Source organism: Gallinula chloropus (assembly GCF_964237585.1).
Source record: "Gallinula chloropus genome assembly, chromosome: 1".
NCBI classification, from domain to species: domain Eukaryota; kingdom Metazoa; phylum Chordata; class Aves; order Gruiformes; family Rallidae; genus Gallinula; species Gallinula chloropus.
In genome coordinates this window covers 139558449-139572580 of record NC_140085.1, presented here as the reverse complement: position 1 = coordinate 139572580, position 14132 = coordinate 139558449, and the positions used below count along the sequence as shown (strand labels likewise).

At 41.0% G+C, this 14132-nt stretch overlaps 1 protein-coding gene across 1 annotated transcript in view; it reads right to left on the bottom strand.

Moving 5' to 3' along the window:
• Nucleotides 1-5333: 5333 nt before the first annotated feature.
• Nucleotides 5334-14132, bottom strand: part of DHRSX (dehydrogenase/reductase X-linked) — a gene marked incomplete at its 5' end in the record, with an annotated part of 175201 nt that continues 166402 nt past the window's right edge. Inside the window, one exon of the mRNA XM_084279597.1 lies at nucleotides 5334-5795. Coding sequence (XP_084135723.1) covers nucleotides 5598-5795 — 198 coding nt within the window. The 3' untranslated portion in view covers nucleotides 5334-5597. The remainder of the gene's footprint in view (nucleotides 5796-14132) is intronic.

Sequence of the window (14132 nt, the reverse complement as noted above, 5' to 3'; positions counted from 1 at the left end):
TCTTCTGCCATTAAGTTATATGTCTTTCTACAGTGATTCTGGGATGTCTCATTAACTTCAGCAGAACTGTACAATGTAGTTAAGGGAGAAGTTCTGTGCAAATATTTTACGTTAACTTTCTGGAGCACAGTCTTACTTTTCTTGTAAAGAACCAACATTGTCTTCAGTGGAAGTTTTCCCTGAGAAAATAATGCAGGATTTGGCCCTTAGCTATGATGTAATTCTTACAAGGAATTTGCTTTATTTCTTCAGTATTGTTGAAAAAGCCTTAGATGTATCACAGACTTTGAACACGTGCAGATCAGTATGGACCAAATAATGAATTCCACAAATGTGGGCAAGCTGGAACAAATCTTGTTACTAGTTTCAGAAAAGGGAAGATAAATAATAGATAAAATGGATCTGTTTTCTTGTGAACTTTAGCAGTGATTTTACTTGAGCTCATTCTGAGACTTCAAGCAACACAAGGATACAAGGGAAGGCTATGTTTGTTGGTCTGTGTTCCCTGAATACGACATAAGGCTGCTTGCCATCTCTAGTTTGTCTGCATTCTGGATGTGACAAGGTGCACAGGGTTAATATAATTTAAAAAATGTCCTAGCCTGGTGTTAGCTTTGTCCTTTCCTTTCCTTTGCCTGTCTTTTCCCCTTCCCTTCCCTTCCCTTCCCTTCCCTTCCCTTCCCTTCCCTTCCCTTCCCTTCCCTTCCCTTCCCTTCCCTTCCCTTCCCTTCCCTTCCCTTCCCTTCCCTTCCCTTCCCTTCCCTTCCCTTCCCTTCCCTTCCCTTCCCTTCCCTTCCCTTCCCTTCCCTTCCCTTCCCTTCCCTTCCCTTCCCTTCCCTTCCCTTCCCTTCCCTTCCCTTCCCTTCCCTTCCCTTCCCTTCCCTTCCCTTCCCTTTTTTTTTTCCCTTTTCCCTCTTTTTTTTTTCCTCCTACTTTTCTGGGATATGGAATTCTTTCCCATTAAGGTGATTGGCTTCAATCTAGACAGTGTTTGGGTAAATAAATTATGGTCACTACTACTTTTTCACTCTTCTTGATTGCTTGTGTGAAAGGAATTCTTGGCCTGGGTTCATTTCCAAAGGGAGAGATGCTAACAAGAGCTGATGGGTACAGTGTGGAAGCCAACAATACATGCATCTGGAAACAGCACTCTTAGCCACTGCTCTGTTTTCTTCCTGATAATGCTCACAGCATTGTCACAGTGTGTTGCTGAAACAATGGGGTGGTGGTGTTTTAAAAAGGAATAAAATTATTTTCAAAATTTGTTCATAATAATGGCTTATCTCTTGCCTGGCCTGATGTTTGCAAAACACTTCACATTTTGCAGCAACTTCTTCAAGTATTGCACATTGGTCAGAGTCCTCAGCCTTTGTCCTCTTAAAATCATGTGTCAGGCATCAAAGATAGATGTTTTTATCTTATCTGTGACAGCTTTCATGTTAGCTTCACTGGAATCTGATTCTGTCTTTCCACAGAGGCAGCAGCAGCATAAACCATGTCATGTAATGAGCAAGGGCAGTCTAAGGCCAGGACTGTACAGGAGCCAAAGCTGGCATGAAGATAGCTTATTTCAAATGACAATTCAAATATCTGGCACACACTCATATTTAGGGCTAACGCTACCGTGCGTTTGGAAGAGTCAGTAGCAAGCCTGAAGTCAAGAAGTGAAGTCCTTTGCTCCTAGGCTATCCTACTTCTCTCTGTGAACTTAAGTAATTGGTAGTGGTGCAAAAAACTGAGCTGTAAAGTTTAAATGTTTATAAAACCTCGTTGTGGAAGTGTGGCTGGAGGTTCTGCATTTAGAGCTTCAACCAATTTTGAACTGGAAACAAGGATGTGCCTACTCAGTCACACGTGAATAACATCATGTCCACACATAAATTAGAGCACTCACTCTTTCAGTACCCGATCACTTTCCCTTCAGTTTACAAATTAACTGGTTAATTAATTAAAAAGTTAACACTTCTAAGAAACCTAGGGGTCTTTGTCAGCACATTATTTATTTTCTGTGGGAGTCATTGTTTAAATAACATCATCTTATCAAATTCCTCCATCACTACATTCATTGCAGTAAGATCTAAGCATTCTTTTGAATTATCCTGTGTAACAGTGTTCAATGTTTTTGTTCTTTTTGAGATTAAATTCTTCTTTCTTATGGGAGGTGAAAAATAAAACTAGTCCTTTTTTCAAAAAGAATAAGATACTGGTTTGAAATGGCTTCATTCCCTCAACAAGGGCAACAGGATCAAAGAATTATAGAATCACTTAGATTGGAAGAAACCTTTAAGATCATTGAGCCCAACCACAGCCTAACCCTGCCTGCTCCACCTCTAGACCATGTTCTCAAGCACAACATCTACATGCTTTTTAAATACCTCCAGGGATGGTGACTCCACCACCACCCTGGAGCAGATGCTTCTGTTGAACTCAGACTTTAACTGGACAGTAGATTTTGTTTGTATTTCTTCAGAAAATCCAGGTAAAGGCACCTAGATTTTTTTTAATTACACATTAGCCTGGGTGGAAACATCTATTTTAGAAGTTGTGAGCAATGGGTCACTCACAGTAATCAAAATAAGTGCTGCCACTTTGGATGTGAGACACAATCTAAGTAGAACTTCTCTGTGAGTGACCTTCTTGCTTTAGGAGACTACTAGTTTCCTTGCCAGGGATCTTCCTAGAGGCACCTTTTCATTATCTTCAGGTATGAAATCTGCATCTTCCAATATGTAATTACTCTCACAGAGAGAGGATCTGTTGTGTTGTTGGAAGGTTAATTTATCTAACTTCAGTTTACAGGTGCTGGAGCTTGGTTTGCCTTTCCTGGCAAGGTTAAAAAAACCTCTCTGGCATTTTTTCTACACGTGTGCACCTACTGCAGGGACTCAAGCCATCACCCAGCTATGCCTTTGCTGAAGTGAAGGAAAGGGCTTCTCACATCTCCCGAAATTCCATGTCCTTGAAATATGAAAGTAAATCAGCTCTTCTGCTGTGAGCAGAAGTTAAATCATGGTCCTGTTTCTACATGCTGCATTCTTTTTTTCCTAAACATACATGGTAAGGATTATTTGGGATTTTCGCAGCAGCATCACAAGTGGGTGCTTGACGTGCAGCACTTCATTACATCACTGGATTTTACTGAAAACAAGCTCATGTGCTTATGTGACATTGCAGGGTAGCCACAGTTTTCTGCTATTCATGCCTGGGATAATGCTTTTGCAACCAGATCAGCTGTATTTTCACAGCATAGTATCATTCTAGAAACCCCTGGCCTTAGGACACTGCCTGTTTATTGCCCTCATGATCTCTGTTCTTGGTTCTCACAAACCAAGTTTTCAACGTTGTTAAAACAGATTTTACTGGACTGACTGCTAACAAAGAGGTTCTGATGACACTGAAAGAGTAACCAGTGACTGCTCTTTTACAGATACCTACTCTGCTTGAAACTGGCCGTGCAAATACTGTGGAGTTTCAAGGGAGAGTAAGCGGGAAGGTGGATTGGTCCCATCTCATTTGAGTAATCCTGGGCATACTTCTTGCAGCAGCGATGTTCCGTGGGAATGCTATGGCAACATCAAAATGTTGGCTGTCTAACAGGCTTACTGCATCCTGTGCATGATCCGTGAATCAGGAGAGGAATTTATTTCCCAGAGTGTCAGTCTGGCACATTTTGCAGGCACTATATTCACTTACCAAAAAAAACCCCAATCAAACAACAACAACAAAAAAAACCCAACTAACAACAAAACACTCAGCCAGTCATACAGAGAAAGTGCTATAGCACTAGATGAATTCCCTGCTGCTAACCCTTGTGTTTACTAACTCTGAGAAGCCAGGAATAAATCACTCATGGCTTAATTCAGAGGCAAAATATGCTTTCCTTCAGAATTTTATTATTTTTTTACTCATCTGCTTTTCTTTCTTAATACAATTTTTTTAAATTTTGTGTGTGTGTCTTTGCTCCCCTTGCTAGTCCCTGGCCATGCTTTTTCAGTTAGATGTGATTTCTTTCTGAACCAAAGGCTGGAGACACGGTCAGTGAAGTACCATGTTTGAGCTAAAAAGGCCGAAAGGGATATTAGTCCAGGGTTCAGTGCATAGGAACATGTTCCTATTGTTTCTAGTCTGTTGCAAATGAAAGCACAGGACTGTGTCTGCACTTCGATCTGTCATGCAGTGATTTCCAGTGCCCCCAAGTGAGTATTTTATTTGCATCTTCCCATTGGTCTCTTCTGCCATGCATAGCTTAGAAAAGGAGATACAAGGGCATTTACAGGATTATGCTGCTTTTTCTGATGACACCTAAAAGGAAAGAGATGGGAGCAAGGCTGAGCTTCCTCCATTAGCATCAAGAGTTCAGACTCCCTAGTCAGAGAGTCCACACTTGGAAAAGTTTCTTTCACTAAGGAGAGATCACAGAATCATGGACTGGTTTGGGTCAGAAGGGATCTCAAAGACCATCTAGTTCCAACCGCCCTGCCATGGTCAGGGACACCCTCCACTAGCCCAGGCTGCCCAAAGTCCCACCCAACCTGGACTTCAACACTGTCAGGGATGAGTAGGTGGGGATCACCCTTCAGCATGGCAAAGAGACTGTTTAAGGGAGAAGTGTTGGAAATCTCCAAACCCCTTAGCAATGTGAAAAAAGTGGGTTAGCATGAATTGTTGTCTCTTCTAAAACATGAGCTCTTGTTTTGAATGTCATATGAACTAGGTTCAAAGCCAGCAAAAGGAGGTGATTCTTCATGCAGCACTCAGTAGATGTGTGAATCTCCTTGCCAAAGAAAATGCAGATAGTTGGGGATGCCAGTTTAAATGGGTGCAGGAGAAAAGGGGACAGGTAACCTTAGCCCACTGCTGAGATAACAGGCTGATTCCACCCTCTGCCAGATTCAGGGTCTCCATTATTTTGTTTCATCCCTTCCTTGTTTTTATTGTTTGGCTTTAAAGGAGAGTTCGACTCAAATGGAAAACAACTGAATTCAATATCCCATCTGAAGGAATCACTTATTGCTTTCTTTTTTTTTTTTGGTTGTGACCTTCCCTTAAAACCTCTGGATAACTGTCAATGTATAAAACTAACATTATGATCAAAACAACATAATGATCATGAACGCCAAATGCCTTCATTAGAACAAGCTGACATTCATTATAGAGTGTCTTACAAATCAGTGAAGCTTAAGGAAAAAAGCTGTTGTTTTTTAAACTGATTAAAAAGAGTAAGCTACATGTACAAAGGTGTGAAGTTCAACATGCCACAGACAGAACACACTCACCAGGTGAAGTCTTTTTTGTTGTTGTTGTTGAACAAAAACTGAAAACTCAACTCTGCACAAGGTTAAAGATTGTATTTTAATCACAGACTGAAACATCATGGTTTACAAAACTGATGGTTAGATTTAAAACCAACCACTACATCTTTCTGTGGGAATACTCCCCCCACACCCTAGCAGACTAGGGGTTCAAGTGAAGAACAGAGCTGTTCACGTTTGCCTTTGGGACTGAACAGTGATTTCCTGGATGATGACTGATGCTGCAAAAATTCATCTAAGATGCTTGTCAATACATTTCATACACCCAGCTGAAAGTGGCTTCTTCTAGGGAACCCTGCTGGATTCATCAGAAATCCCAACCATCTTGCAGCTTTCTGTCCAGAGCCTTCTCTGCAGCTCCTCATCATACGCTACGTCAGCTGATTTTGTCCTTTTCTCATTGTAAAGGTAGCAGCCGCCAGCTCCTTCCATCTCGGGTGATACTGCTGCATAGATGCTTGTAGAGGCCCCTTCCTCTGGAGTCTATAGAAACAAAACACAAAAAAACACCCCCAGATTCAGGCAAGGTAGGTACAATAGAAGAATTACGTTATGCCATAGGACCTTACCAGTGACAATCAGCTTCCTTAGTTTTGCATCACCTTTGTAGTTCTTATGCAAACCTCAAGCTGGCAGCAGTAAAAATGCCACCCATCCAACTAGCAGAGTACAGCCTATTTCTCCAACAGTGCTACTTTGAGACAGCTGAAATCCACAGGACAGACACATTGAAAACTCTGGTACATTTTTTCAAGAGCTAGTCAGATGGAACATACAAAATAATTTATTTAGTTTTCACAGCTAGAGCTAATAAACCCCAAATCAAAACCCAACCCCAAACTATTAAAATCCTACTTTAATTATTCATTTTTCAAGGATGAAAGGGTCTGCAGTCTGCTTTAAGATGAAGGCTATCATGTGTGCTCTGTATGTTCATTGCAGCAACAACATGACACAAGCAAAGAAATCACGACAGCAAATTCGGACTCCACATTTCAGTCCAAGCAAGCATGAAAACCAGGGAATTACATTTCACACAGGGAATAGTTATCAGAGTTCTGCCGTGTCATAAAGCAAAATGGTGACAGATCTGTAATGCCTGATATTCCTTGAGTATTAAATGAAAAATAGTAAGTGAATAGCTTAGAATGATAACTCCTTTCATTCCAAGGATATGCAAAATTATTCCATTTTGCATTTTGCAGCGTCAGACAGCTACGACTGAAGTGATTTCCTTTGTTGAAAGGCATATTCAAAACATGGCATTTGATATGTTTTGTCTTTATCAGTTATATAATTATGATCGATGCCTGCTGGATAATAATGTCTCATTTTACAATCCTTGCAGTCATGCTCTGAGTCATTAACAGCACCAGTGCTGCTCACAGACTTGTCTGCTGCACCTGACAGGATGTCTTTCCCTGAAGAACTCCCCTGACAGATGAGACACTATTGAGTAGGTTGCTCAGTCCCTAAGTTAAAAAAAAACCAAAAGAAAATTGAATTCATTTGAAGCTTTCTGTGATGAGGTGCAGGTAGTTTATAAAGAACAACCAACCTTGTTTTCTCCACGTACCATAAAGAGAACACAGCATATTAGAAATAATTAATTTATCTGATGCACGTGGTCTCATTTACAAGTAAGTGAGAGCCATGCCACCCAATCAAACGATAAGACAAGATTACCCAAACTGTGACCTCAACACCTACGAGGGAAACACGTTCCCTGCGTGATCAGAGAGAGGCACGCTCCCCGGAAAGCGAACCACCAAGGGAGAGACGTGCCCTGCTGAGGTGTGTCCATGCACAGAGCTGCGCTGGTCCCATGCCAAGCCCTTGATCAGAGGTGTTCAGAGCTGAAGGAAAACTGCTGACGCCAACAGGCTGCTGAGAGCGGTAATAACACTGTACTTGCCTTTGATGGCCACAACCTAGCCTAGAAGTTACCGCACGTCCTGTTCCAACCACCTCCTAATGAAATAAGATGATTATTCAGCTATCCAACAGGCTATTCACTCACCAAAATATCTGTCAATATGTTAAAAAATAATAATAATAAAAAATATATATATTCAGTCCAGGTGAATGCTGCAACATTCATTTTTAAGAAGATGACTGCATTCTGAGATACTATCTAGGAAACACTTAGAAAGTGCTTATTCACCTTACTTTAGTATTCTGCTACTACTTCTTCACCCTTCCTCATTATATGGAAAATAGTGTTGTTCACATCCAGTAGATTATTTAAAGAACATAAAGCTATGTGTACGTGTAATTCTCTGCAGGATAAGGATGACTCCAAAAAGTTGGGAGTCCACACTCACATAGCAGATACTCTCATGAAGAGCTGTGATATAATACAAAATATCCCAATGCTGCAAAGCAGCAGAACAGAGATTCATATTTCTTGCAATTTATTTGGGATGACTGAGAGAAACCGAAAGTTTTAAAGGTGCTGCTGTGCTCCGCTTAAAAACCTAACGGCACAAATGAATGGTTGCTTCGTGCAGTGGTTCTCTGGACGTTATGTTCCTGTGTTCAGCTGCTCTCCAGCATAAACAAGTATAAATGTCAATGTCAATGACTCCCAAATCTTAGTGACAACAGCTCAAAACTGAAACACTCTTAAAAAAGAATTGTCTGTGGGTGGAAGTCGTGTGATTTATCTTGTTATGAGCAGGGCTCTCAACAGCCTCAGAGACTGGTCTGTATGGAACTCCCTGTGGCATCAGAATACTGCCTGCCTTTGCTGATGTAATGGGAAAGGTCTCCTGGGATATGCATGATTTAGTAGAATTATTATTTTTTTCATGATAGGCCAAGTAAGTTCCCCACCAGAGGGGATCTATTCAAAATAATATCCAATACGTTAAAGTTGAAAGTTGGCTTTATTCATGCAGCTCTAGCAGGCCTTTACCTAACCTTTTTTTTTTCCTATTCTTCAATACAATTTTTTCCTGTTCTTCAATGCAAAGAAAATGTCAAGTAGGTTTGGAAAATAATGCATGTGCTTCCATGGCCACACTGTGATCAGTCTACAAGCACAGTGACATCATCACCATCCATTAAGGCCAGCTTGGGTAAATTTTCAGAGTATTTAATTTCTTTTTCATCCTCCCCACCATATCTAATATGCTGAGTAAAAGGTTCTATGCAAAATTCCTATTTAGCTTCTATCACCTACTGCTAAAAGCAATTATCTAAATACTTAAGAAAAAAAACACTATAATACATTAAGCAATTAGTGTATAATAATTTAAGTTAAAGGAAAACAATTTTTCCAGTGCAATGGAGAGCAGAGTTGCACATGTATGATTAATTAATTGTCTTATCCCGTCTTCTGAGTGCTTAATTAATGCTGAAAGCTTTAATGTTCCCTTACTTGAGGATATCTTCATTGTCTTGGCATGCTTTCTGTTTTAATGAAAGTAAAAAGGAAACCCTGAACCAAGAGTCCTTTGGCCATCCAGCTGGGTGTATGACCTACCTGCTTTGAGAGGCTGGAAGAAAAGCATATGCTGTGATTCCACCTCTGGATCATGCCCAAACCTACTGTGGAAGCACAGTACATCCACTTGTCCACCACACAGTCAAGATTACCTCCCAAACTGTTGGATCTATGACACACCCATAGAGGAACTGCAGCACACACAGACATTCACCCGCATGTCCTGCCTGTGTACCAGCATCTGAGGAGGTCTTGGGAAGGAAAAAGCTGGCATCAGGTTGCAACCACTGGCACAATTAATGAGTATCTGGACAGGGAGCAGGATTAATTGTTCCAGCAGTGAAAGACCCACCTCTGGTGGCCAACTGTCCTGAGAGACCCATAGCTCTTCTTTTACCACATGTCTGCCCATCAAATATGAGGAGGAACCATAAAGCTCTTGGAAAAGAAAATTGCCACAAGCATAAGACTACTGTCAAAGCAACACATCCGACCCAACCTTTGATCCCAGTGACCTATGAAGGAAGACAGCACCTGATCACGGGCCAGTGGCTAAGTACCTATAAAAGCAAGGATGTTTGCATTGATGCCCTACACAGACAGGAACAAGTTCCTGTCTTTGGGACTCTGAAGTATGATATCAAAAGCTTCAGGTAGACAGGCAGGAATAATATGTATCGTTAAATGGGGGGGGGAGGGGGGGAGATATATTATGCATTGCCAGAATTAAAAAAAAAAAAGCCCAGAACAACCAGTAACAGAATGATATACATACATACAGATTTAGTAACATCTTGTTCATTAATTAGTTGGACTTGTCCTAAGACAAGAGGGGTTTCTGTAAATTGCATGAGGCTTCTTCACTCTTCAGTTTCCAACTTATTTGGAAAATAAAAAATTATGATATAATTATTATCTAAGCAAATGCAACTAATAATTTTGTCATGTCTAAGGAAAAATGATTTCTGCTTAGCTATTTTCTAATAAAATTCTGCATCTGCAATTCCTCTTGTTACAGTATTGATCACATCTTTTACTTTAACTGTTTGCAACATTCCTTCATCAATAAATAAAGGTCTGACTGAAATCACATCTTTGTATGGCACACTGCATGGGTAAACTGTAGAAGAATGAGTTAAAGATTGTATATGACTGGTTTATTTAAGCAAAATTCAGTCTATATACAGAGAATTATGTTATTGTGGCACTAGCTATTCCCAAAGAAAAAAGATGGGGTTTTACAGAAGCTTTGTTATTTCTTTTTTTTTTTTCTTAAATATTCATCAACAGTAAGTCATCAACATTGAATAATTTTCCCTCAGCATCAAATGGAATATGCTGTTCCATGAAAACTGGGACATATACTAAAAGGGCTAGTGGTTGAGTTTTAAACTTTTAAGACTTAACGCCTTTTGATTAATGCATTAAGTGCCACATAATCTTGTCAATACTAGGCACTAATGCTCGCAAAATGTGTTAGCTGACAACAGTTAGCCCCTACAGCCATGTTGCCATTAAATGTCACATCATTTTCATTTGTCTGCAACAAGCGTAACAGCTTTGGAAATCATGTGTTCGCATCAGTTACACATGATGGTTTCGCGTTGTTTCCCTTCTTAATCCATATTAATCCCAGTTAGACCTCCACCTGAATTCATAGCTCAGAGTCCTGGGCAGACAGGATGGTATGGTATGTCCATCAGAAACCATAGAAAATTGGTCAGGAAGCAAAACTAATAAGCTCCTGTAGTTCCTCCTCTGCAATCCATTTGTTTTCCCAGTAGCATTTACAGTAACAAGCAGCAACCAGTGAGAACCTTGCTATGTGTCTTGAACACCATGAGGAAAAGTTTGACTGGGTGGCACGCAGATATTTTAAATTTTACTGATTGACAGTTTCCAATAGGGTTGAAAAAGCAGTAGTGATACAACCCATGATATCAGAGCAGTAGTTACTCTGCGATAGCTCCTCCCCCTCGCCCCAGTCAATCAGCTGATCATACTTGGTTTGTATTTTATGACTTCAGGATGCTACCATCCGAGAGGTGGTAGGAGAGAAGGTTGGGCAAAGGGGACTGAGCAGGAAGCAGCTGGCAAGCTCAATGACTGATATTGCAATTGTATTTTGAAGGACACAAACAAGGGGACAGACAGGCAGATGTACCCAGGACTGCCTGGCATGCTGGTAAATGGCTTAATGCTGAGGAATCATAGAATCTTTGAATGCTTTGGGTTGGAAGGGACCTCAAAGATCATTTAGTTCCAACCCCCCCGTGCCATGGACAGCAACATCCTCACTAGACCAGGTTGCCCAAAGCCCCATCCAACCTGGCCTTAAATTCCTCCAGGGATAGGGCTTCCACAAACCTCTTTGAGCAACCTGCTCCAGGGCGTCATCGCCCTCACAGTAAAGAATTTTTTCCCAATGTCTAATCTAAACCTGTCTGCTTTCAGCTTGAAGCCACTACCCCTTGTCCATGAAGAACATGTTAAAATGCCTTTGTCTGTACAGTCTGTGATCCGGAATACACTAACTATTGGAGGAATACCCCTCATCATCAACGGTAGGTATGCTGCTGTAAACACTCATGGGCACTGGTTTTATAGTGGTGTTCCTACCTCATGCATTCACATCCATTATGTCATGTACTTTTCAGTTCACATGGGAAATCTACGCATGGACTGATGAGTTAAAGGAGGTTTTGGGGATTATATTTTAGGACTTCAGGGTGTTTGCTCTGTGACCCCTTTTTAAAGGGTTGAGTTTCCATTTGTCCATTCCTGGTTTGGGTAACAAGAAGCCATGTCTTTGGCTAGTGACAGGTTCCCCAAGTTCCAGCTAAGAACTTGAACAGGTTATATTCTGGGACAGAGTACTTGGGCACTTTTCCCAGCATTCCTTATTCCATTACTGTCCTCAACATTAATTATTCTGGTAATGTTTTGCAAGTGTTAGTATTTTCCCATCTTGCTTCTGGACTGGAAATAAACCTGCTGCTATGTTTTGTGTCTTTCCTTGTGAAAGACAATGAACATGTGGGATACCCAACGAGTACTACTCACACGCACACTGGGGTTTAGCAATGAGAACATGAAATTACTGTTACTTGGTACAGCAAAGTCTTTCATCTACTTGTGCTGGCAGCTAATGGAGGGGTGATACCCAGTCACCCTCAATGCACTGCTTGACTCTCAAACACAAAGGCAAATACAAAGCCAGCAGAATAGTCTGAAAACTGTCAGGGTTTGCATTGCCATGAATATTTAAACAAACAAACTTACAGGACACAAATTGCCCCTGTTCCAGGGAGGGCGGATTACTATGATCTGTGAAGTACTGAATCATTTCAAAACCAGGTTATGTGGGGGTGCAAGACTCCATGGTGAAATAGCAGCAGCTGCTCTAGTGCCACAGCCTCCTGGTGAAGACATGGGCTATGTATGCTCAATGCTTGTTGCATAACTTGTGCAGTGTTCAGATCTCCTAATGTCATTGTTGCTTTGAAAATTTCGGCTAAAAAGGAATCAGTTGAAACACTGACTACGAAAACTAAGGCTAGAAACGAAGTAGGTATAAGGCCCTTTTCAGCAACCTTTGATCAATAAGGCTGTAACAACTGACTGTAAGTCCTGGTGAGACTGATGGCCAGGGCAAACTGTCAGATCCCCTGGAAGCCAAAGCTTCCAGAGAGGTCTGGCAGCACAGCTTTTCAGATATCCCTTCACTCAGAAGCCCTGGTTTCCATCTGTGTTCTCTCTCTCCTCCTATTCTTTCCTGTGTAGCTCACTATTATTCTCTTTCTACCCAATTTCTGCCTTGATTATAGACCAGAAAGAGATAGAGATGTTTTATTGAATACACAGTTCTCCCTAGAGACCCAGTCAGCACCATCAAATTAATTTCTCTTCAATCCCCAACTCACGGCAAAGGGAATTCTTTAATAAATTCACTCCATAATAAAATTCTTTAGATTTCATCTTTAAAAAAGACAGCAGCTAGAAACAGAAATGGCTGAGTTAAAATATGGAGCCTTCCTCATGACAATGTTGTGGCTACAGGAAAATCATTTCTGAATCAAAGTCATGAATATATAATAAAAGAAGAAACATTGATGAATTAAGAACACAAGGCAATTTTCAAACTAAAAAAAAAAAATCCCAAAATGTTGAAGGAAAAGAGCTTTTATAATATGAATAATTCATGCCTATTCTGGGGGAAAAAAAAAGTTTTCCCCTGAGCATCCCCGCAACCAGACACTGTAAAGAACAGAAGCAGAGATAGCTGGCAAACAGACACAAAGAGTATCAAATCCTGAATCTCTCCTTCCCTTTCTATTGAACCCCAAAATTCTGGAAAGATCTTTCAAGAAAATCCAGGTACACAGAGAGCCTGGGAAGATCTTCCTTACCTTCACATCAGCCCCCAGTGGCTGGATTCACATCAGCCCCCAATGGCTGGAAGCCTGTAGACCGAATAGACCATGGAAGAAAGGAAAAGAATTGTCCCCAAAAGACTGCCAGGGTCAGCCTGTTGCTCAGCAGCCAAAGGGACTGGCAGGCATGCAGCGCTGAATGCCTGATTTCCCATAAATCTTTTGATGAGAGTCCATGGTGGAAAGTTTCGCTTTGGTCTGTGTCAGAGCAATACCTTCTGTGAAATCTGTTTTTTTGGAAAATAGCCAAGGAGCTCTACTCCGAAGCCCTGAGATGGCTGTTCCATAAGACTCAAAACATGACAAAGGGTTTACTGAGGAAGACAGTGGCTGTGGCTCTGAATCCTCCTCTACCAAAGCAGCCACTTCAGACTAAGCAGGACATCATGGATCATCTCAGATAGCATCAGATACCTATATTATCAGGCACCTGAACGAAGCCCACGTTGGCTGGCCAGCCTTGTGGGACACACTGTAGAGATCTCCTTTGACTTCAAATAGTAGGTTCAACAGTGAACTTGCAGATACCACAAAAATAAATTTACAAGTCTTAATTTCAGACTGAATCTCTCTCACTCAGACACACAATAAAAGTTCTGGGGTTTAAGCGTTTGTGGATCCGCACTTTGCATTCCCTAATCTGTTGAAATGGAGGACAGGAAGAATGACGTTTAGTTTTAAGCAGTTTTCAAAACGGAAACAAGAACCCAATTTGCATGACTGAATTTTAACAGGGACTTGAAACTGTGGGTCAAAGTCATTAATCATAACTGAGTCCTTTGTTCATTTTGTCAAGTGCATTGAGGAAGGTTATTTTGCCTGAAGGTTGATCCCTGAGCTCGCTTTGCAGCAGACAGAAATGTCTCCAAAGTCAGAACTGAGATATCGCCGCAGCCACTCAAATTACATTACACTTGTTACCACACTCAGCTCAGTAAC